Here is a 25332-nt window from a genome sequence, read left to right on the forward strand (position 1 = left end):
TACCATCCAGCCAATCATCAAGAAAGTGGGCTACCATGTTTATCAGAATAAAAGATGTACTGTTTTTCTAGGGTCAAAAAAGGAGGGAGGCACCTCAGATTTGGCCAATTTGGCTTCTTCTGCTTTGGAATTTGCCAGGACTCAGTGTTATGGGTATGATTCTTTGAAAGCAGTATTCTACCCTACTATTATTGGAATTTTTTGTTGTGTTCCAGGGTCTGGGGAGATAATGTTGATTGTATCTCATTGTATTACCTTTTAGAAATGGTACAGGTTTCAGTTCTTGAGATAGAAAAACAGTATTTGGAAGTTCCTTTCCTTTCTTTTTCTTTCCTTTCTTTTTCTTTCCTTTCCTTTCCTTTCCTCTCCTTTCCTCTCCTCTCCTCTCCTTTCCTTTCTTCTTTCTTTCCTTCTTTCTCTCTTTCTTTTCTTCTTCCTTCTTTCTTTCCCTCCTCTCTCTCCTTGTCTCCCTCCCCTAATCCTTCCTCATTTCCTCCTTTTCATCTCTGCCTTCCTTTTCCACCTTCCTCTCTCCTTCTTTTCCTGCTTCTCTTCCTTCTTCATTCAGTAAGACTATATTGAGCTCGCTGTCCTGGATACTGTGAAGCAAACAGGGGGAAGGAGGAAAGAAGGTCCCTGTTTTCAAACAGCTTCTGTTCGTTCTGATTACTAGGATTTCACATGTGATGAGGCAGGTAGTTAACACAGTCATAGAAAACATTAAGCAGTAATATGTTGGTTAACTGCTGAGTGAACGAAACCTTCTGTATTCGCAGGAATCTCTCTGCCTGCCAGGTGTTTCTAGGAGAGAGAGCCATGCCTGTGGGCTGAGGTGAGGCTTCCTATGGGAGGTGGCACTTGAAATGGACCTTGAGTCTCACGTTTATGTAGTGCCTTCAGGTTTCAAAGCACTTGATGCTCCTTATCTTGTTTGATACTCAAAACAACTCTATGGGGGAGATACTATTATCATCTCCATTTTATCGATGAAGAAACAGGCTCAAAGAGGTTAGCCCAAAGTCACACAACTAGTAAGTATCTAAGACTAGATTCAAATCTAGGTCTTTCTAACTTCCAGGGTCTACCAACTAACCATTCTACCATGCTGCCTCACTGAGGATAGAGAGAGAAAAGTGGAGAACATTCTGGGTAGGGAAGCCAGGAGAAGGTGGGATTGAGCCTACTGTTTGCACTTTCCTCCCTAGCTCAGAAGTTTTATATTAGTCATCACTGAGAGAGGTGACCTACCCTACATCAGATTGTTGAGTTTGTACTTGATCCTTTCGGTGATGGGGAGCCAGTGAATATTTTCATATTGGGAATGAATGGGGAATAATATTTTATAAACTGGGACATTCTTCTAATTTGAATCGAATCCTCAGATTCCAAATCAATAAGACTTTATTTCATTCACCAGTAGTATGGGAGTGAGTTTGAGTTCTCCATTAGAGGAGATGTTTAATTAGAGGCTGAATGGCTTCCAGTCAGAGTCTGTAGACAAGATTTCTGAAATGAGTGAGAGGTTGGAATAATGTCCTTTTAGAGCTTTCTACCCCAGTGATGATGGGATTCTTTGCTTTTATAGCTGGTGCAGTGGGAACGCATGCTGAACTTTGAGATACCTGGATTTGAATCCTGATTGACCTTATTTGTGTGACTGTGGTCAAGAGCATGATTCATGGGATTATACATTTAGAGGAGGAAGGTACCTCTTCAAGTCATCTAATCTAACTCTTCTCATTTTATAAGTGAGGAACTGAGGCCCCTAGAGCTTTTGAGTGACCAGCCAAGGTGATTTAGGTAGTAACTAGCATAATTAGGGTATGAACCTAGGTCCTGTGACTTAGAGGCAGACAAAGGGCACCATGAGTAGAACCCTGGACCTGGAGTCAGGAAGACTTGAGTTCAAATGTGACCTTAGGCACTTTACCATTTGTGTGACCGTGGACAAGTCACTTCACTTCTATTTGCCTCATTTTCCTCATTGTAAAATGGGGATGATAACAGCACCTTCTTCACAGTTTTATTATGAAGATCAAGTGAGATATTTATAAAGTAATTAGCAAAGAGCCTGGAAAATAGTAGGCCCTATATAAATGATTTTTCCATTCCCTTTTTCCCTTTGGCTTCAAATCTGTTCTCTTTATAATTCATCATACCACTTCAAGCTTCAAGCTTTCTCCCTTCTCTAAGTTTGGTTTTCTCCTCTTTGAAATAGAGATATCAGAATGTGCTCAGTACCCCAAGGGATTGTTGCAAGGAAAATAGTGCAGCTAAGTGTTGGAAGGGATGTTAATCCAACTCATACCCCTGAAAAATCCCTTTGACCAGAAATCTAACAAGTGGCATCCAGTTTTGCTTTTAGAAATGGCAGTGAGAAAGAATTTGAAACCTTCTGAGGGTAGCCTATTCCACTTTTGTAAAACTCTAACAGTTAAGAATTTTTCAGTGGATGAATTATGAACCTCACAGAGTTTGAGAAATGTCAGATGATATTACCCACAGACCAGTTCATTTTCTTAATCAGTCAGTCAGAAGTCAGTAAGTGCAAATCTTAGATCATAGTGGGATTTTAGGTGATCTTTCAGTCCATTGCCCTTATTTTCAACAAAAGGACATTGAGGCTGATTTAAGTGAGGGGAAAAAAAGAAGAAAGATTCCCAGGGTTACACAGCCAGTCAGAAACAGAGCTGGGAGTAGAGTCCAGAGGTCCTATCTCCTTGACCCTTGTTCTTTACCTCATATCAGGGTGTTTACACTAGTGCTTTAATTAGGCCATTAAATCCTCAGAGCCAAAGTTGGATGGCCTGAGTGGTAGAAGGTCTGGAGCAAAGACAATAGTTGGCCTTGTTTGCATCCAAATTTGAAGGGCCCTGGATCTGGGAATCAGGGCTCCCTACAGTGCCATTTTCTGACCTTGCAGACATCTCACGAGAGCCATGTATGAACAGGGGCAAGACAACAATTCTACTAATACGAAACTCAGGCTGGCCACTTTCCTAGCACTTGGTCCCTCCTCTGCCAAGTTGGCTTACACTCCAGCTTTGGAATGCCCAGCCTTGAGCCTGCCGCTCTTTTATTAGCCTGTAATTCACAGACCCATTAAAAAAGAAGAAAAAACAACAGTCCTGCTGCAGCTCTCTCACTTTCTCCCCCCCCCCCCCCTCTCTCTCCCTCTCTCCCTTCCTCCCTCCCTCCCTCCCTCCCTCCCCATATATCTTGTGATTAGGAAAGCAAAATATCATTCTTTCCTTCTTTGGACATGACTTTCCTAATACCTTTAAAACAATGAAAAGATTGGAATAGATAATCTCTGAGGTGCATACCTTCCAACCCTAATGTTCTATATCTTGTGTTCTCAGGTTCCTGTGCTCTGGCTGTGTTTTAAGGTTCCTGTCAGCTCTGACATCCTCTGTTTCTGAGATCCGTTCCATTTCTGACATTCTGTGTTATAACAAGAACCGACATTTGTGTCAGGCCTGTTCCTTAAGACTTACTAAGCACCTTAAGCCCTTTATCACATTTGATGATCACTACAGTCTTTAAGGGAACTCCTACAGTTATTATTTCCATTTTCTAGATGAGGAAACTGAGGTCCAGAGAGATTAAATTATTTGCCCAAATCCTCTAACTGGTAAATGGTAGATGCAGGATCCTATAACACCTAATCTCAGAACACTATGTAAGTGTTAGAATAATATGTTATCAATGCTAACAATGATAAGAAGTCCTTTACGACCTTAAGCAGTTCTGTGTTTTAAGGTTTCTTCCATTTCTGGCAGTCTTTGTGCCATGATTTTTTTAGTAGTTTATTTTTTTAATAGTATTTTATTTTTTTCCCATATGTAAAGACAATTTTTAGCATTCATTTTTACAAGATCCTGAGTTCCAAATTTTTCTCCTTCCATCCTCTCCCTTCTTCCTAAAATGGTAAGCAATATGATATAGTATATATGTTGTGCTTTGACTTTAAGGGCCCCCCAAGGTCTAATATTCTGTATCTTCCATCTGCCTCAGGCAGTGCACTGGAATCGTAGCTGGAAGACCTGGGTTCCAGTTCTGGATTTGTCATTTATTAGTCATGTGTCTTTAAGGCATCTGATCATTAGTTTCCTTGTCTTTTATTAGGGATAATAATCTTTGTGTTGTCCTCTCACTGAATTGTTGGGTGGATCAAGTCAGATAATGTCTTTGTAGAAATTAAAGTGCTTTATAAATGTAAGTTAGGATTATTAATGACATCTCTTGTAGCTCTAACATTTAGGGGGTTTGGAATTCTATATGTGTCCTTTGTTTGGAACCATTTGAAATTGACATGATGTGAATGTGCTGCCCTGTAGGGGAGAAGAGGAAGTGGGTACCAGTGGGTGCCTCTGTCAGAATGGTAGGTGTTTGCTGCATCGGATAAGATAGGAAGTGCTTTATGATTGTCACTGAGGTTTGAAAGGCAAGGTTTTTCTTCTCTCACCTTTTATTAAAAAGAAATATTGTGTTTTATATTCAGTTTTGAATCCATTTGGCTACACTTGGAGAAACACCAGTCTGTCAAAAGGGCCTAATTTTGATAGATTAGCTGCAGCTCAAAGGTGCCCAGCAGGACTCCCCAGAGCTGTCATGGCACTGATGATTTCTTGATGCATACCATGTGTGATTAAAGATGTTTGACATTTCTTAGGCTGTGCTGCCTTGGAATGGTATGACTTGCTTCCTCCTAACAGTTCAAAGCACATTCCCTTCATCATAATAGGATCTACAGAGAGGTCATAGGAAACGTGGGACGTCAGCAGCGTTTTGAATCATAGAATGTCAGAGCAAAGAGGGACCTAAGGTGTCATCTCACCCCAGCCACTCATTTATCTGAATCCCAGAAAGTAGAGGTGACTTTTGTAAGGGTACACAATGGTACAACTGGTGACCCAGCTCTGACACTTAGTAGCTTTGTAACCACAGACAAATAACTTGACCTAATGGGGCCTCACTTATCTCATCTGGAAAATGGGGGCAATGATACTGCACAGGTTCATTGTAAGGAAAGGCCCTTATAAACCTTAAGAATTTACAAGGGGTAGGAGAAGAGGAATTCTTTTCTCAATCCAAGGCAAAACATTCACATTTCGATACTCCCTTTCCTTAAGGAATGAACTTCCAGGTTATGAGAATTCAGGATTTATAGGCTGGGGACAAATAGCTTATGATTTGATACAGAATTCTAGAATGTCAGAGCTAGAGATGGCTTTATAATATGGAGTGTCAGAATAGGAAAGATACTTAGAACAGAAAACATAGATTACCAGAGAACTTAAGAGTATGGATTATCAGAGGTGGAAGGGACTTTGGAATGTGTAGTTATCTAAATATAAATGTCAGAATTTGGAAGGACCTTAGAAATCATTTAGTTCAAACCTCTGATTTTATAGATAGGGAAAATGAGATCTAGAGAAGGGAAGGTCTCATACTGAATGATCAGTGACAGAATCAGTACTAGAACCCTGGTCTCCCAACTCCCACTCTGGGTTGTCTTCCATTTTATCATGCTGATTCCTGTTGAGTGAGTCCTATTTTAAGCACTCATTATTATCTGCTTAGCTTTGTGCTATGCCTATGGTGATGCTTTTTTTTTTCATTTTTTTCTTTATTTTTAACTTTAAAAAATTAAGTTCAAAATTTTCTCCCTCCTTTCTGCCCCTCCCCCACTCACTGAGAAGTCAAGCAATATGATATCAGTTATATGCATGAAACCATGCAAAGTATTTTTCCATATCATCCATGTTGCTAGAAGAAGCCCCAAAACAATGAAAGGCAAGAAACAAAAGTGAAAAAAATATATGCTTTAGTTTCCATTCAGAGTTAGTTCATTTGTTCTCTCCCTAGAGACAGAAAGCATTTTTCATTATGGATCTTTTTGAATTGTCTCAGATCATTGTATTGATCAAAGTAGCCAAGTCTTTCACATTTGATCATCATTACACTATTTCGGTTACTGTGCACAATGTTCTTCTGCTTCTTCTCACCACTTTGTGTCAGTTCATATAAGTCTTCCCAGGTTTTTCTGAAACAATCCTCCATGTCATTTCTTATGCCACAGTAGTATTCTGTCATATGCTACAACTTGTTCAGCCATTCCTCAGTTGATGGACATCTCCTCAATTTCCAAATCATTGCAACCACAAGAAGATCTACTATAAATATATTTGTGCATATAGGTCTCTTTCTCTTTTCTTTGATGTCTTTGAGATACAGTAATAGTAGTAGTGTAGTAGTAGTAGTAGTAGTAGGAATGGTAGTAGTAGTAGTAGTAGTAGTAGTAGTAGTAGTAGTAGTAGTAGTAGTAGGAATGGTAGTAGTAGTAGTAGTAGTAGTAGTAGTAGTAGTAGTAGTAGTAGTAGTATTGTTAGGTCAAGGGGTATGCAGTTTTATAGCCTTTTGGGCATTTTTCCAACTTGTTCTCCAGAATGGTTTTACTAGTTCACAACTCCACCAACAGTGTATTATTATACCTACTTTTCCACATCCCTTCCAGTATTTATCATTTTCCTTTTCTGTCATATTAGTCAATCTAATAAGTATGAGGTGGGAGCTCAAAGTTGTTTTGGTTTTTTTTTTTTTTTTTTTTTTTTTTAGCTTTTAAAAGAAATTTCTTGTCTTTGAAGCTAAAGACAAGAAATTTCTTTTATTATTAAATTTATTTATTTAACTTTTAACATTCATTTTCACAAAATTTTGGGTTACAAATTTTCTCCCCTTTTATCCCCTCCCCCCCCAAACACCAAGCATTCTAATTGCCCCTATGACCAATCTGCTCTCTCTTCTATCATCTCTCTCTGCCCTTGTCTCCATCTTCTCTTTTGTCCTGTAGGGGCAGATAGCTTTCTATACCCCTTTACCTGTTTTTCTTATTTCCTAGTGGCAAGCACATTACTCGACAGTTGATCCTAACACTTTGAGTTCCAACTTCTCTTCCTCCCTCCCTCCCCACCCCTTCCCTTTGGAAGGCAAGCAATTCAATATAGGCCATATCTGTGTAGTTTTGCAAATGACTTCCATAATAGTTGTGTTGTATAGGACTAACTATATTTCCCTCCATCCTATCCTGTCCCCCATTACTTCTATTCTCTTTTGATCCTATCCCTCCCCATGAGTGTCGACCTCGAATTGCACTCTCCTCCTCATGCCCTCCCTTCTATCATCCCCCCCCACCCTGCTTGTCCCCTTATCCCCCACTTTCCTGTATTGTGAGATAGGTTTTCCTACCAAAATGAGTGTGCACTTTATTCTTTTCTTTAGTGGAATGTGATGAGAGTAGACTTCATGTTTTTCTCTCACCTCCCCTCTTTATCCCTCCACTAATGAGTCTTTTGAGTGCCTCTTTTATGAGAGATAATTTGCCCCATTCAATTTCTCCCTTTCTCTTCCCAATATATTTCTCTCTCACTGCTTGATTTCATTTTGTTTTAAAGATATGATCCCAACCTATTCAATTCACTCTGTGCACTCTGTCTCTATGTATGTGAGCGTGTGTGCATGTGTAATCCCACCCAGTACCCAGATACTGAAATGTTTCAAGAGTTACAAATATTGTCTTTCCATGTAGGAATGTAAACAGTTCAGCTTTAGTAAGTCCCTTATGACTTCACTTTGCTGTTCACCTTTTCATGGTTCTCTTCATTCTTGTGTTTGAAAGTCAAATTTTCTTTTCAGCTCTGGTCTTTTCATCAAGAATACTTGAAAATCCTCTATTTCATTGAAAGACCATTTTTTCCCCTGAAGTATTATAGTCAGTTTTGCTGGGTAGGTGATTCTTGGTTTTAGTCCTAGTTCCTTTGACTTCTGGAATATACTGCTCCATGCCCTTCGATCCCTTAATGTAGAGGCTGCTAGATCTTGTGTTATCCTGATTGTATTTCCACAATACTTGAATTGTTTCTTTCTAGCTGCCTGCAGTATTTTCTCCTTGACCTGGGAACTCTGGAATTTGGCCACTGTTCCTAGGAGTTTCTCTTTTTGGATCTCTTTCAGGCGGTGTTCTGTGGATTCCTTGAATATTTATTTTGCCCTCTGGTTCTAGAATCTCAGGGCAGTTTTCCTTAATTTCATGAAGGATGATGTCTAGGCTCTTCTTTTGATCATGGCTTTCAGGTAGTCCCATAATTTTTAAATTGTCTCTCCTGGATCTATTTTCCAGGTCTGTTGTTTTTCCAATGAGATATTTCACATTATCTTCCATTTTTCCATTCTTCTCTCTTTGTTCTGTGATTTCTTGGTTTTGCATAAAGTCATTAGCCTCCATCTGTGCCATTCTAATTTTGAGAGAACTATTTTCTTCAGTGAGCTTTTGAATCTCCTTTTCCATTTGGCTAATTCTGCTTTTGAAAGCATTCTTCTCCTCATTGGCTTTTTGAACCTCTTTTGCCAATTGAGTTAGGCTAGTTTTTAAGGTGGTAATTTCTTCAACATTTTTTTGGGTCTCCCTTAGCAGGGAGCTGATCTGCTGTTCATGCTTTGACTTCATGTCTCTCATTTCTCTTCCCAGCTTTTCCTCTACCTCTCTAACTTGATTTTCAAAATTCTTTTTGAGCTCTTCCATGGCCTGAGCCCATTGGGTGGGCTGGGACACAGAAGCCTTGATTTCTGTGTCTTTGCCTGATGGTAAGCATTGTTCTTCCTCATCAGAAAGGAAGGGAGGAAATGCCTGTTCGCCAAGAAAGTAACCTTCTATAGTCTTATTTCTTTTCCCTTTTCTGGGCATTTTCCCAGCCAGTGACTTGACCTCTGAATATTTTCCTCACACCCACCTCACCTCCTGATCCTCCCAGCCCGTGTTTGTGGTCTGAGATTCAAATGCTGCTTCCAGCCTCAGGGCTTTTGGCGGGGGCAGGGCTGCTATTCAGTATGAGATTATGATCTGGTGCTGAGATCGGGGCAGGGCCACCTCTCAGGCTCAGTTCCCTCAGGGGGTTTATGCGCAGACCTTCTGCAATGGATTCAGGCTCCCGCCCGCTTGGGGAGCCCCTGTCTGCAGCCGCCTCTCAGCTTCTACCTCCCGGGGGGGGCCTGAATTATGGGGGCACCCCACTCCCCTCTCGACCCGCCAAAGAGACTCTCTCACCCACCCCTGTCACCTGTGGGTGGAGGGACTTGTGTGGCCGCTGGAGATCCCGTCCCTGAAGCCTGCTCGGATCTGTTTCTCTCGGTGCCGCAGCCGTGGCCGCAGCAGGTCTGGGCTGGGCTTTGTGTCTGCAGCGCGACGGACCTTTTGCGAGAGGTTTGCAGATCCCTCTGTGGGTGGAGGGACCCGTGTGGCCGCTGGAGATCCTGTCTGTGAAGCCTGCTCGGATCTTTTCCTCTCGGTGCCTCGGCCGCGGCAGGGCTGCACTCAGCTCCCAGTCCCAGCGCCCAGTCCGCAGCGCGAAGGACCCCCCGGCGAGAGGTTTGCAGGTCTCTCTGGAACAGAAATCTCCCTCGCTCCAATATTCCGTGGCCTCTGGGTGTGGAATTCGCCGTGAGTTACTTCCCTGTAGCCATTCTATGGGTTGTGGGTTCAGAGCTATGTGTATGTGCGTCTTTCTACTCCGCCATCTTGGCTCCGCCCTCCCAAAGTTGTTTTAATTTGCACTTCTCTAATCAGTAGTGATTTAGAGCATTTTTTTGTGTGACTTGATGTCTGATTACTTTGAGAACTGCTGTTCATATCCTTTGACCATTTATCAGTTGGGGAATGGCTCTTATTTTTATAAGTTTGACACAGTTCCCTATATATTTGAGAAATAAGACCTTTATTATCAGAGAACCGTACTGTATAATTTCCCCCCAGTTTTCTGCTTTCCTTCTGCTTTGGGCTCCATTGGTTTTGGTGATGACAGTTTTGAAAAGAAAGTGTATACTCCTAATCTTAAGGATTCACAGTGTATACTTAGAATCTAGTTCAGTGTCTTGAACATTGTAGGTACATAATAAATGCTTGTAGTATTGTTTGTAGATCTCTTCCCTCCTCTTTTTCTTTCTTCTCATCTCTCTCTCTCTCTCTCTCTCTCTCTCTCTCTCTCTCTCTCTCTCTCACATACACACACACACATACACACATATACATATACACATACACACATCTACCACTTTCCTTTGAAAAAATGAGATTGAATGTACCACTTCTCAAAGTAACGTTTTCTACTTTTGGACAGCTCTAATTGCTAGGAAATTTTTTTCCATCCAACCTAAACCTACGTTCTTAAAAACTTGTTCTTAGGTCGGCCTTCAGGGCATTGATCCCTTCTCTGTGTGACAACCCTTTAGACATGTGTAGACAGCCACCATTCTCACCCTTACCCTCCCCCTACCCCCAAATCTTCTCCAGACAAAACATTCCTAGTGCTTTAGCCAGTCCTCACATGATCACAAGACCCTCCACTATTTGGTCACCCTTCTTTGGACACTCTCTAGCTTATCAACAACTTTCCTAAAATATGACAACAGAAACTGAACCTAAAGCTCCATATTGGTCTGACCAGAACTAAATCAAGGAGGACTCTGATACTCCTCATCCTGGACACTTTGAGTGTCAATATAGCCTGATGTGTTCAGTTTGGAACTGTATTTGCTTCTATATGCCATGTTTGAGGAAGGACACTGATGACCTGGAGGGGATCCAGGGACCTGGAGAGGGCAACTGGAATGGTCAGTGGAGGTGGGTTGAAAAAATAGTGGTGTTTTTAACCTAGGAAAAGCCTTGGAAGAGAGATGATTGCTGTTTTCAGCCATCAGATCAGTATTTCTGGGACAGAAGGCATCTGGAAGACAGTACTAGGACTAATTAGGGGAAGTTCTAGTGGGGCTGGAGCCTTGGACTTGGAAGGAAGACCTGAGTTCAACTAATAGTTCTGCCACTTGGTAACTGTGTGACCTTAGGTACAGTGAAACCTTTGCAGGGCTTTCATTTTCTTACCTAAGATGTGAGAGGGAATTCATGTTTCAGTTTGAGGCTGTCCAAGGTTCTTCCATTTCTGAGATTCTGTGACTCTCCTTGGTAATCACATCACCTCCCTAAGTCCTTGTAAAATGAAGGGTTTATACTACATAATCTCTCTGGTCCTTTCTACCTCTAATATTCTATGAACCGAAGACTCCAAAGCCCCATTTATTATTCTCGTCTGGCCCAGGAGTGATTCTGATGGTGGGGATTTGAAGGCAGAGAGGAGGACCAAGGACTGGGGAAGGAGGACAATACCAAGTCAAGCCAGCGTGGGAGAGTTATTTGGGCTCCATGTAGTGTGATGCTAACTTCACCTCACCCTCAGTTTTTCAAATGTTTCAGCTGAGCAACTGCAGAACATAGGATAATTTTCCTCTTCGTCTTGTTCCCATGTTCCTAAGCCAGACTGGATATTTCTTTATGGGTCAAGGGACAGATAAGAGTTGGACTAGATTTTCAGGAGGGGATATAGGTCTGAAATGACTGGTTCTTATCCATTATATTCACCATTGTAGATTCTCATTCCTCTACCTCCCAGAATGTCTTTGGTTCACAACCTTTCGAATAATCCACTGTGCTCTGTCAGTGCCAAATCATCCCACAGTCTTAAAAATCCTTTTAAGACAGACAGCCTATCTCAATGATGTATTATCCATGCCTGAGAAAGCTTTTGAGGAAGGCTAGGCACTGATGTCATTAGCCAGGGTAATATGACCCCTTGATTTTCCTTATGTCAGGACCCAGTTAGATCCTTGCCCCACCTCCCCGCCAGAGGACTCCTGTGTTCACATCCTCTCACATTTCCATCTTATCTTCTCCTGGAGCCTTTCTTCCATCCATCTGTATTCCTCAATCACAGAGGCTCCCCGGGTGGTGGAGTGTACACTGGGTTGGGAGTTAGGAATGCTGGAATAGTTAGGAATGTCTCGTTGTCTTAAGACCGTGAGCTCTTTGAGAGCAGGGTCTATCTTTTGCCTTTCTTTGTATCCCCAGCACTTAGTGCAGTGCCTGGCACAGAGCTAGTGCTTAACAAATAAATCCTTCTTGACTGACTGTCACCTCTTTGATGTGTGACCTGGGGCAAAGTGCTTTGGGACTCTTTTCTCTTCTATGGAAAGGGAATAATAACCCTTGTATTACCTACCTCACAGGACCGTAGGGGAGGAAAGCCTTTTATTAAGCCTTGTAGAAATGGGAGCTATTATTATTTTTGTTATTCTCTTTCCAGGACTCTGTACTGCCCTTTAGAATCTTGTAGCAGCAGTGCTTGAAGTGACAAGTTATATAGATTCAAACATAGGGCTCTCTTCCAGTCCTCTCCACCCCCATTCTCCCAAGTTTGATGGGTCATTTATAGAATCATAGGATTTAGAGCTGGGAGTGACCTTAACAATCATCTATTCCAAGTCTTTCATTTGCTTATAGATAGAGAAACTGAGGTCCAGGGAGAGTTAGGGAATGGCCCAGTGTCATACACAGAATAAGAAGAAAAACAGGATTCTGACCCCCAGGTACCCCGAATTCAAATCCACTGTGAATGGGAGGGAGGGCACCCCATAATGTGTGTGAGGGGCGGTGCTGACCTCCTTTTAGAGGTCAATATCAGCACTCCCCCGCCCCTCATCCCTCCATACCCCACTCCCCCACACTGTCACTCTCTTTCCCAATTACTACATAACTCTAATACCTGCATCTTACTGGGCCTCCTGGGAGCCAGAGTTAGCTCTTGGCACAGATGGCAGGTTGGATTTTTTTTCTTCCACAGCATAGGGGAATCTTTGCCCCATAGAAATAGAAGGGCAACATGAAAAAGAGAAGAATCACAGAATACAGAATTTTAGCATTAGAAGTGATCTTAAAATTGTCATTCAGGAGAAAAAGAGCTTGCCAAAGACTAGACTTGTCATAAATTGGAATTTCAAACAATAATCATAATAAAAAGAAGTGATCTTAATGTCTGTCTTGGATTAGAAGAATCTCTGTCCACAGTGTATCTGAGAAGTGGTCATCCAGCCTTCAGCATGCATAGGGGACCCCACCACCTCCTGAATCCACCCCTCCTACTTTGGAGCAACCTGAATTATTATGAAGTTTTTTGGTACATTAAGCATAAAGTGATCAAACAGAATAAGCCCAATCCCCGTTCCCTGTGCCAGCTCTTTCTATGTCTGAAGATAGCTATTATGTCCTCCCCCTTGTCTGCCCTCCACCAAGTGTGTAGGGATAGGAAAAGGGAAAGGAGGTGGGAAGAGAGCAGAGGATAGGAGCAGGGATTGAGGTGAGGAGAAGGGCTGATTGGGGGATGGAAAGCTGTGGAGAAGGCAGGAGAGGAGAGGGGTGGAGAAAAAAGGGGCAGAGAGGAGAAAGAGGAAAAGAGGAGTATGCAGAGGAGGCAAGGGAAGGAAGGAAAGACATAGTTGGGATAAGAAGGAAGGAGTCGAGGGTGAGAGAACAGAGCAGAGAGGAAGGGCAGTTTTACAGATGCTGCTTAAAATGCCAAGTTAATGGAAAAGAGGTGCTTGTTATTCCTTGAGGGAAGATTATATGTTGTGTGTTTGAAAGTGATTCCAATGTTAACCAGGGTGCAGAAGCCAGAGGAATAGCTGACCTCAGGCGTTTTTCACAGTGTTGTTGTGTGAGCTTACTCAGTAATAGGAAATACTCCCAACCACAGTCTTTTTGACCCCTGTGCTTGTTGGGTTCAGGGGTGACATTGGCCAAGGACCTTCCTTGAAGGAGTGTCCATTTCATCCCCAGTCTCTCAGACTGGGGCTTCCAGAGGACCAAATCTGTTTGTTCCCCCTTGGAACAGGGGCCCCCAGAGGACAAGAGCTATGTCTTTCCTAAACCCAGGGGCCTCCTGAGGGCAGGGTCAAGAACTGTGTTTCCCCCTAAACCCTAGGGCTTTCTGATGACAGGAACTCTATCTCCCCTTAGTTGAGGGGACTCCTAAGAATAGACTATATCTTCCTCTCCCTCTAAGGGCTCTCTGAGGTCAGGGGCTACATCTCTCCCTCTGACCTCTCTGAGGCACAGCTGTACCTCTTTCCTTTGTCTCTCCTGCTCTGCCTAGTGTAGGTCTTAGTCTGTGGCACATGCATTCCCTGAGTGCCTGACAGACCTCTTTAGGTCACATTGCCAAATCTAGTAGCTTTGTAGAATCTCCTCAGGGCTTGACAGACACATCATAGTGTTAGAGTCACTAACTATGTTTTGTGCTCCCTGGTCCCTCTCGTTTCAGCCACCCAGATCGATCCCATCAACCTCCAGGAGCTGTTCCAGGAGACATCAGCAAATGTCTTTCGAATCAACTCCAATGGTGCGTAGAAAGCCCAGGTGTGTGGTCTTGTCCCCTGGAGCCTTTGAATGGTTTAATCTGCACTATGCACCTGCTGCCCTGCAGGCCAAACCTGTCTGCCAGGGACAGGCAAGACCCTCTGGCAACCCAAAGGGCCCTCTGATGCAGGCATGGAGGGGGCCCTCGGCTCAGGCTCAGGCCCAGCTTGGGTTCAGCTCATGGATCAGGAGCCCTGGAGCTCAGCACAGTAGAGTCACTAAATTGGCACTGAGATTGAGAGTCAGAGAATAGGGATCAGGGGTCACAGAAATGATCACAACAGAGTCAACAGATTCTGGTCAACAGACCAGGCCTGGGTTCAGATTTCCTGGGTTCACAAACCTGGAAGTTCAGAGCTCAGTGTCATCCAGTCATGGAGTAGCATCATGGATCAGGAGAAAGGAGGGCTGGGGGTGGGCAGGGAGGGCCAAGCCATCATACAAAACCAGACACTGTCCTGTGTCTTTCTGTTCTAGAGCTCTTGGCAAGGGCTTGGGCAGGAACCAAGGCCAGAGATGGGTAATCTAGCCTATGTAGAGGAAGCTAGGATTCTAGGTCAGCTCCCTTTTCTTTCAATATCCATCTAAGAATATCCTTCATGAGAGCAAGGATACTCAAACATGAATAGCTGTTTTCTCCATGATTACCAGACTCTTGGTTCTTGCCACATGAACAGAGAGGGATAGGAGAGCCTAGATAATGAAAATCCATGGATAATCCAGCCTTACCTTTCAATTTCTAAAACAGGGACTCAAAGCAGTGAGGCTCTTGAAGGGACCTCAGAGGCCCAGAGCACAGATCCTATGTACAACATCCTATGTCTAACAAATGGTCATCAACTTCCTTCCACTTAAGATCTTTAAGGAGAGAGAACTTGTTTCACTGCCCCAAATAGGCTAGATTCCAGGAGCTCAGAGCCTTTTGGTACGAGGCTGCTAAAATCCTCCTTTCCAGCTGCCTCATTGAGTCACTTGAGCAGACTGTGATAGATGCTTATATTATAGATTCTTCCCACCCTCTCCTACTCACATCTCCCACTCTTGTCCCTGGCAGTGACCTCCTTGGAAAGGAACCTCCGATCTCTAGGTACTGCAGGTGACACCCTGGAGCTACGCAATGACCTGTAAGTGCCCCTTTAGGTTGGGACGGGTTTTAGAAGTGTGCATGGTCCACCCTGTGTCATGAGCACAAATGCATCTGATGCCCAACACCCACATGCATATTGGTACCCATCTCTCTGCCCCATAAACACATGTATATGCACTGCTTTACAACCTTCAGGTATGCCTACACGAACACATGACACACGTACTCAAACACATGGGAACCTGTATCACTTGCATATGGAAGCATTTATGTTTTTTCCAGGAAAATTGCTGTTACCCCCCCCATACATACACACATACATACAACCCATTCCAAATTATACTTGGGAAAATGATTATTTGAACCCAAATGTAAAACATTACTTTGAAAAAAATATTTTATTGACATATTTTGTTTGTAGGTCATCTAGATTTCTCCCTATCTCCCTCTCTTTCTTTCCCAGAGAACTATTCCTTATAACACAGATATGTATGTATGTACACACACACACACACACACACACATATACATAAAGAAAAAGAGGAGTAATAGAAAAACATTAGCTAATTAGTACATCAAAAAATATGTCCTTATGTGTAGTGTTACACTCTTTGGACTCCCTCCCTCTGCAAAAAGAGTTGCAGGAGATGTAAGACTTCACTTTTATCAGTATTCATTTTCATCTTATTAAATTCAGCACAATATTCTGGCCTGTCATGATCTTTTTTGATTAGTTATCCTTCAGTTCCTGGCATAATACCTGGCATATAGCAAACCCTCAATAAATAGGTGTTGAAGAAAATGGAATTAATTTAGCTCCTCCTCACTACCATTTGAGAATTTGAATCAGCATGCTATCTATGCCTTTTTCCTAAGTACTGTATAAAAAAAATATTAACTACCACAGGGCCAGACAGATTCCTGAGGCACTCCACTGAAGACCTTCTTCAAGTTGACATTGAACCATGAACAACTACTCTTTGAGTCCAGTCATTTAATTAACTTTGATCAGTTTTCAATCCATTTAATTGTATGACATTCTAGCCCACATCATAGCACAGCATTGCCTCTCCCATTTTGTGGTACCTGATCAAGGACTCAGCTATAACATCTCCCATTTCTTTTAGTTTCATAGGTTGTAGCTCGCCTGGGTCTGGTGGTTTGAACTCTTCTAGGATAGCTGTATAGTCTCATATTATCTCTTTACTGGTCATCTGTACTGTCTGTCTATTAATCCCATCCTTCCTTGTCCATTCTTCTTGCCAGCAGAAACAATAGCAGAAGAGTGTTTGCCTTGAGTGGGGGGTCCAAGCTTCTGGGAGAGGAGCTTGGGAGCAGCTGGAGAATGATGGGAGGGTAGGGACATCAGCCAGTGCCCCACTCACTGCCTGTGTGATTTCTCACCTTTCCTCGTACTTTCATGAAGGAAATGAACAGCTCTCCCTATTTCTGTTATTGTTGATCAGTGTTAGTAATTAATATCCTATTCAGCTGAGACAGAGTTCTTAAAATCTAAGTTGTTCAGCCTGTTCTCTGAGTAGCCACATCCATCTTTCTGAACAACTTCCCCTTTTCCTGGTTAGTAAAATTACTTCTCTTCATATCTTCTGAATTTAATACTAGAGAATTTCCCATATCTTCTGAGCAAACTTGTTCTATAGGATCTTCATCTTTCTGATCTTCCCTAGTCCTTCTATGAAACCTTTGAATTCTGCCCTTCTTAAAACTAGAATGTTTGTCAGTCTGTTCCTTACTTTCCTCTCCTCAATCACAAATTTTAAGATGAAGTGATCATTTCCCTCTGCAGTTCCCATCATGCCCACCCCAGCAATCAGTTCTTCCTTTTTGGTGACAAGCAGATCAAGAATAGTTTCCCCCGACTGGTAGCCCTTCTTCTGAAAGGAAATTATCTTTAAGGCACTTCTTGGAATTATTAGTTATGGGGTGTGTATGTGTGTGCGTGAGCGTGTGTGTGAGACACACACACACACAGAGAAGAGAGCACACAGATTTTTGGTTGATGGTAGACTTCCTTTACTAGGCTATCATGTTTCTTTTTTTTTAATGAAATCATTTTATTTGTTTTCAGTGTTCGACAATCATTTCCATATATCTTAGATTTTTTTCCCCTCACTCCCTCCTCCCTCCCCACCACCTCCCTGAGATGGCATACAATCTTATATAGGTTCTACACGTGTTTTCCTATTAAATACATATTGCATAGAAGAATTAAAATGAATGGGAGAAACCATAAAATAAAATAAAACAAAACATAAACAAAAGAAAATGGTCTGTTTCTATCTGCGATCCAATTCCATAGTTCTTTCTCTGGATGTGGAAGGTGTTTTGCCTCAAGAGTCCACTGGAAATTTTTTAAGTCCTTACATTTCAATGAAGTACTAAGTCTACCAGAAAAATTCCTCCCACACTGTGGTTGTTGATGTGTACAAAGTTCTCCTGGTTCTGCTCCTTTCACTTAGCATCAGTTCATATAAGTCTATCCAGGCCTCTCTGAAGTCTTCCCATTTATTGTTTCTCATAGCACAATAGTATTTCATTGCATTCATGTGCCACAACTTGTTCAGTCATTCCCCAGTTAATGGGCATCCCCTTGATTTCCAGTTTTTGGCCACCACAAAGAGAGCTGCTATAAATATTTTTGTACAGGTGGGACCCTTTTTGTAGCCCTTTGGGCATAGTTCCAAATTGCTCTCCAGAATGGTTGGATCAACTCACAGCTCCACCAGCAATGAATCAGTGTTCCAACTCTCACACATCTTCTCCAACATTTATCATCTTCCTGTTTTGTCATATTAGCCAATCTGAGCCTATCATGTTTCTTAGCTGGAATTATGGTTTGTTTCCCAAGTTCCTCCTATATTCCTCTTTTGGTCCCAGTGATCTCTGATGGACCCTGAAGACAGTATTGGAGGGAAGGGCAGACAGAGTCAGCATTCATCTCCAGGACTCCTGAAGTTCACCTTAGTGTTTTATCCATCAGAAGACCTGGATGCAAATCTGGGACATACTAATGAGCATTACCTGAGTGACCTTTGCCAAGTCCCTTGCCTTAGGCCTCTGGTCCTCAGTTTCCTCATTTGTAAAATGAGAATGTTGGTTCTATGAAAAATGAATTATTTCTAAAATCAGTTCTAGCTCAAAATCCTACAGTCCTATGACTTAGGTGGTCTTTCTATTGAAACCATGGAGGATTTTCATCAATTATGTACATACACACACACACACATACACACACACACACACACAAATATATACTCAGGGGCATGCACAGGCGCTCACGCATGCCTAGAGTCAGCAGTTGTTTGTGCTTTGACCCAGCCTATCCTGGCTCTGAGTCTGATAGGTGGGTCCATCCATGGTTGAGGACAGTGTCTTGGATTCATTTGGTTGGGGGTGCAGGGAGAATCAGGCTGGGGTCTCTAGGCCAGTATACTCAATACCTGATCCTTCCACATCAAGCTGAACTTATCCCAAGGATACTGGCCCTTTCTAGACCAACAGTGGATAAGAGAAGAGTAATAAAGTTTGGACAGGAGGAGCCAGTGAATTAAAAAAATGTCTGTACAACCAGGGACTCTGGCTAGCCCTGACTTCAGACCAAGTTTGGTTTACATACAAACCCTAGTTTGGTTTTGTGGCTGGGCAGTGTCTGAGCCCACTGGATCCTGGTTAGCACTTTCTAAGGAGTTCCTAATAAGTCCCTAAGCTTATCCTTTCATTAAGTTGATTCCAAAGTGGCAAGTCTACCAGGCTAGAAATAGAAGACAATTTCTAATGCCAATGATACCACTTCCTTGCTGTGTGTCAGTTTGTGCATGTTGTTCCTCTTGGAACTTCAGTATCCTCATCTGTAAGGGGAAGAAATTGGATAGATAGTATTTGAAGGCTTTTCTTAATTTCTCTGAGTTTTCTCTGTGCTTCTTTTGGCCCAGGACAGGGGTCATTTCTTACCTAAGCTTTATCTCCTTTATTGCCTAATAAAGTGTTCTATGTGAATTCTTTCCTTCTTTCATTCCTTTCTTTTTCCTTCTTTCCTTCCTTTTTCCTTCTTTTTTTCTTTTTCTTCTTTCCTTCTTTCCTCCCTCCCTTCCTTCCTCCCTTTCTCTGTCCCTCTCCTTCCCTTCTTCCCTTTCTTTCTTCCTACATACATGTACACGTATACATACATACATACATATATACATACATATATAGTCCCAGTTTGCATCTCTGAAGCACTTTCAGGTTCATAGAACCCTGTGCTTACAACCTACTGTGAGGCAGGTCGCAGAAGTATTCTTTCCTCAAAGTACAGATGAATGAATTGAAGCTCAGAGTGTTATTGGACTTTGTCCACAGTCACATATCTAGGAAGGGGACAAGCTGAGAGTTAAGGGCCAGAGCTAAGATTAGAATCTAGAATTAGATTAGAATCCAAGACCTCTGATTCATATTTTACATTTCTACTGCACTGTCATATGTAAACATGAGTACACTGATATAGTCATGTAATGTATGTACAGAAATGTACTCAAACATATGTACAAAAAACCCCATATACATATGGAAACAAATATACAAACATACACAATGTAGAAATACAAACATGCATATATTTCTCACAATAAACGTGTTTATATATGCACAGACACACATATGCACTGGTACATGCACATATACACAATATGTGCTTGACCAGTACTGGGGGTTTGAAATGAAAACAAAAACAGACTGCCTTAACCATGACAAAGTGCAGAGAAGCCTTCTGTAGAAAAAAACTTTTGGCATTTGAGCAACTTTGCTGTCTATAATGAAAATGTCTCTGGCCCCTGTTCTGCTGTCATGGATACATGAAGATCATTTGTCAGCTGTGGAGGCTGACGATTGGGCTGGGGGCCCTGAAGGGAGAGAGAGGATGAGAGGGGCCAGGAAATTGCTTGTAACAACAGCCATCCGTCACTGTTTGGTTGGCTCCTGCACTCCCTGGAGATTTTTCCGGGAGGGTTTTTCTCAGGCCTGAAGTTGCAATAGGTCCACAGTAAAGAAAATCCTATCTTCTTCATAGCATATGACTAGGAGGTTATGACTCCTGTGTAACTTCTACACTTTCCCCTACCATCTTGCCAATGTTGGTGAGGAAAGCAGTAGCAGAACCATCTTGGGCTCTTTTTTGTCCCTTCCTCAAATGTTGGTTTGACTGAATCCTTATTGGGATACAAATCTCAATTTGAGTAGGTAGGCCTGAGGCAAAGAACCAGTGAAGGACTATTGGTAGAATTCTGGCTGCTCAGAGTGATAAGAGACCTGATAGGTCATCTACTATAATCTCCTGCCCAACTCAGGAAACCCTTTTAGGCTCTGTTTGAATACTTCCAGTGATGGGGAAATCACTATCCTTCAGGGATAACCTACTCAGTTACAGCATAGATGTAATTGCTAGAGAATTCTCTTCCTCATCCTTGTAATGCCCCTTCTATCACATGGCATTTCCTGAGGCTGGAAATGCAGTATTATAGAGGGAACCTGACCAGGGCAGAGGATGGTGAGAGGGTTACCTTCTCTGTCTGTGTTGGTGGCACTGTGATTTCATATCTCCCTTCCAGCTGTTTAGATTGCTGTCCATCCTTGCCTTATGACCCAAGTGATTTTTCTTATGTCCTGGAAATCCTTTGCAAGAGGGCCACCCAACACATTGGGGGCCTTACTGCAGATCTCTTAATGTTATGAGGAAACTAATGGAGCATTCTGGCTACTACAAGTAAATGGGATGCAGCCTGTCATCTGAGTCAAGAGGAACAAATGAATGAACCTATTAGAAAGTCCTTTGGAGACATTTCAGTTTGGGAACTCTTCTGAGCAGAGGAGGAAGCTGGACTATTTCCCACATGGGCTGATTCTTGTTTATTTAGCTTCACTCATGTTAGAACTAAGAGTCCCTATGATTTTGAATAGGCCTGTGTGGTTCCTCACATATAAGTGGAGTCCATCTGGCCAATCACAGGTGGCCCGTCATCATATAGGCAGATTTCCCTGGCTGGGCCATGATATGTATTCTTTTCCAAAGAAGATAATGTATGCAAAGCACTTTACAGACCTTAGAGTAAACTATAAATGCTAACTATTGCTGTTGCTGGCTGTTGTTATTGTCACAGATCCTTAAGGAGTGACTCAGAGACTGCTTTTCCTGGAGGCAGGGAGCTAGCCTTTGAAAGGTCACTGGGAAGGGTCTGACCCCAGGTCCTTCTGTTTATTGGCTCAAAATGACAGCTTCATGGAGTCAGTTGGACTGGATAAACTATGTAACTCCTGCAGTGCCTAATAAAGTCATCACAGTTATAGGTACTAAGACATGTTTAGTCCTGAATTAACAAAGTAAAGTCCATCAGCACCCTAGAATTCTAAGATGGCACAGCAGTTAGGGCATTGGACTTGGAGTCGGAAAACCTGAGTACACACCCTGCCTCAGAAACTTACTAGCTGTGTGACTTTGGGTAAATTACTTAACTTCTGTTTGCCTCAGTTGCCTCCCCTATAAAATGTGGATAATAATAACACCTACCTCCCAGGGTTGTTTGTGAGGATTAAATGAATTTACATATGTAAAGCACCTTCAAATATGCTGTCGTCGTCGTCGTGGTCTTCTTCATAGTCCTCCTCCTTCTCCTCCTCTTCCTCCTCCTCCTCCTCCTCCTCCTCCTCCTCCTCCTCCTCCTCCTCCTCCTCTTACCTGCTTGAAGTTAAAGGGCTAGAACAAAGCATATTCCTTGGTGTGGCTTCTAGCTCTAAGGTCTAAAATTCTGCTAAGCCAATAGCCCAGACCTCCTACAACTGAGGTATTTCCTGCTTTCTTAGTGATCACACAACTGTGAGTACTCTTATGAAGGCTGTAGTTATTTAAATCATCACTCAACAATCTGGGATTATAGTGATCTTTCTCTTCTCTCAGTTTCTCTCCCTTTGCATTAATAGAGGGCTAGGATCCAGGATGAAGGAATTTACGATCCTCTTGGCCCCTTTCTTGGTCAGAACCCTCTGGCGTATTCTCTTCAATTCTGTGCACCACCTTTTAGAAAGGATATTTATGATCTGGAGCAGATCCTCATCTTCTCTCTTCTTTACTTCCTTTCTCTCTTGTCCCTTCCCCCTTTTCTCCATTTCTTTCTTCAACATCATCAGAAATTCAATAAATAATTAAAACTCTGTTCCTTCCCCACCTCTACCCCCTATCAGGAGAAAGGCCTAGAGGGTCTGAGATGATGGAGAATCAGTTGCTGTCTGTGAGGAGTTTAATATTTTGTTTCTTTAAATTGTCGTTGTTTTATGGATTTGTTTCCTGGGCTTACTTGCTAACTGTACCAAACTCATGTTCCATCACAGGAGGTACTAGTTCCACTGTTTTCTTCCCTTGTTAGACTCAGGTGGATTGTAATGTTCAGATCTGGGCACCACATTTTAAGAGGTTCACCACCACTCTCAGGGATGACCAGAAAAGTTAGGGGACTCAAAACCAAGTAAGAATGAGATTGGTTGGAAAACAGTATTTTGATGCATTTGAAGTAAAAACATTCTGGGTTCAATTCTGGTTCCATTTATTGCTTGGGCAACCTCAGGCAAATCACAACTTCAGGTCTCATAGTGTCATAGACTTAGAGCAAAAAGACACCTTAGAAGATATATAATCCAAATCCCAAAATTTACAAATAAGGAGACTGAGACCTAGAGAGGTTAAGTGAGCAAGTTACATTGAATGTATATTGTAGAGTCAGGGTTTGGAACCAGGTATTCTCATTCCAAATAGGGCTTTCTTTCCACTAGACCAAGAGTTGTTAATGTGTGTGTGTGTGTGAGTGAGTATGTGGACAGAGAGAGAGAGAGAGAGCATGGAAAGTATTAGTGTGCTATGGTCCATGAGGTCACGAAGAGCCAGACACAACTCAATGACTGAATAACAATAACCACAGCAGTGGTTGCACACACCTGTAGTCCCTGCTGCTGAGGAAGGTGGGGCTGGTGGATTGCTTGAGTTCAGGAGTTTTAAGCTAAATAGGGCTGAAGTCGATCAGGTGTCTGCACAAAGTCTGGCACCATTATGGTGAGCCCCAGGGAGCAGAAAGGTACCAGACTTTTTAATTGAGCATTTAACTCACCCAGGGCAGAGAAACAGAGCAGGTTAAAGCTTCCATGCCAGTCAGAATTGGGATCTGGCAGTTAATGGAATCCTCTGAACTTCCTTTCAGTCTGGGCAAAATAGAGAACCCCAGTGTCAAGGGAAAAAAAAGTGATTAAAGGTATAAAATAAATCATAGGATTACAGAGGCAACCAGTTATATTGAAATAAAAATGTAATCTTTTTTCCCAGTCAGATTCACATACCTCCTGGAATCTATCCATGGACTGCACCCCAGGTTAAGAACCCTTGCACTAGATTGTTCTGCTTCCTATGGAACAAGATGGATTTCTAATGTCTTTTTCAGGTTTTAATTTTGGATCCTGTGCTAGACTCCAAGCCAGAGGGAAGAGGAGACTGAGGGGTAGGGTGGTGATCATTGTGTCCAAGTATCTGAAGGGCTGTTGTGTTGCTAAGGGAGTAGATTTGTCATGAGTGATTCCAGAGGGGAAGATGAGGACCAAAGAAATGAAATTCCAGAGAGACAGGTTTCACTCGTCATAACTTAGAACTCCTTAATACTTAGAGCTTTCCCACAGTAGCATTGACTACTTTCGGAGGCAGGGAACACTGTCACTAGAGTTCATAAGGTTTTAGAATATTCTAAATACTCACTGGAAGGAATGCAGAGCATGGAATATCAGAGTTGGAAATAAACAGAGAACATCGGACATAGTAATACCAATAATTCATGTTTAATATTTTTAAAAAAGTGTTTTCCTTAAAACAATAGTGCAAAGTATCTAGTAATCTCTATTTTTCACAGATGAGGAAACTGAGGTTCAGAGCCAGTAAGTTATTGTTAAAGGTTACACAACTTTGAGGAAGAGGGCTGAGGTTTGAACTCAGGCCTCCTGATACCACATTTTGCCACACTTCCTCCCATAGAGCTGGAAGGGACCTTAGAGATCATCTAATCCTCACTTAACATTTGGGGAACTTGAGGACCACAGGTCACACAAGGTCACAATTCCAGCTCCCATACTGGTTAGCTGTTTATGACCTTGGGCAAGTGACCTCTTGTCTCTGAGCTTCCTAATCTTAGTTTTCTTACCTAATGGGCATTTTCTTGCTTGTCCTTCCTACCTCACCTAGTTGTGGGGAAACTAGTAAGTGCTTTGTAAAAATCTGAGAGCTCTTGGAACTATGCCCAAAGGGCTACAAAAATGTGCATACCCTTTGACCCAGCAACATCGCTACTAGGACTATATCCCCAAGAGATCATAAAAATGGGAAAGGGTCCCACATGTACAAAAATATTTATAGCAGCACTCTATGTAGTTGCCAAAAACTGGAAGTCAAGGGGATGTCCATCAATTGGGGAATGGCTGAATAAATTATGGTATATGAATGTAATGGAGTACTATTGTGCCATAAGAAATGATGAACAAGAAGACTTCAGAGAGGCCTGGAAGGACTTATATGACCTGATGCTGAGTGAAAGGAGCAGAACCAGGAGAACTTTATGCACAGCAACAACCACAGTGTGTGAGAGTTTTTTCTGGTAGACTTAGATTTTTGTAATAACACAAGAACTTCTGAAAAAAAAAAAAAATCCCAATGGTGGACCTCAAGGCAAAATGCCTTCCACACTCAGAGAGAGAAATATGGAAGTCACTCACATAATGTAGCAGATCATGTTTGTGTATGTGTATCTGTTTGTGTATCATGTTCTGATTTGTTATACGGATTCTTTCATTTATCTTAGTCTGACTACATAGCATGACTATAGTGAAAATATACTCAATAGGAAAGTATATGTAGAATCTATACAGAATC

The 25332-nt window shown here is 42.2% G+C and overlaps 1 protein-coding gene across 1 annotated transcript in view; it reads left to right on the plus strand.

Annotated features, from left to right (window-relative positions):
* TSNARE1 (t-SNARE domain containing 1) overlaps positions 1 to 25332 on the plus strand; it is a 282756-nt gene that overhangs the window by 93416 nt on the left and 164008 nt on the right. The window contains exons 3-4 of the mRNA XM_072602914.1: positions 14205 to 14282; positions 15354 to 15423. Of these exons, the coding sequence (XP_072459015.1) occupies positions 14205 to 14282; positions 15354 to 15423 (148 nt within the window). The remainder of the gene's footprint in view (positions 1 to 14204; positions 14283 to 15353; positions 15424 to 25332) is intronic.

This window comes from Notamacropus eugenii, chromosome 4 (genome assembly GCF_028372415.1).
Source record: "Notamacropus eugenii isolate mMacEug1 chromosome 4, mMacEug1.pri_v2, whole genome shotgun sequence".
Classification (NCBI taxonomy): domain Eukaryota; kingdom Metazoa; phylum Chordata; class Mammalia; order Diprotodontia; family Macropodidae; genus Notamacropus; species Notamacropus eugenii.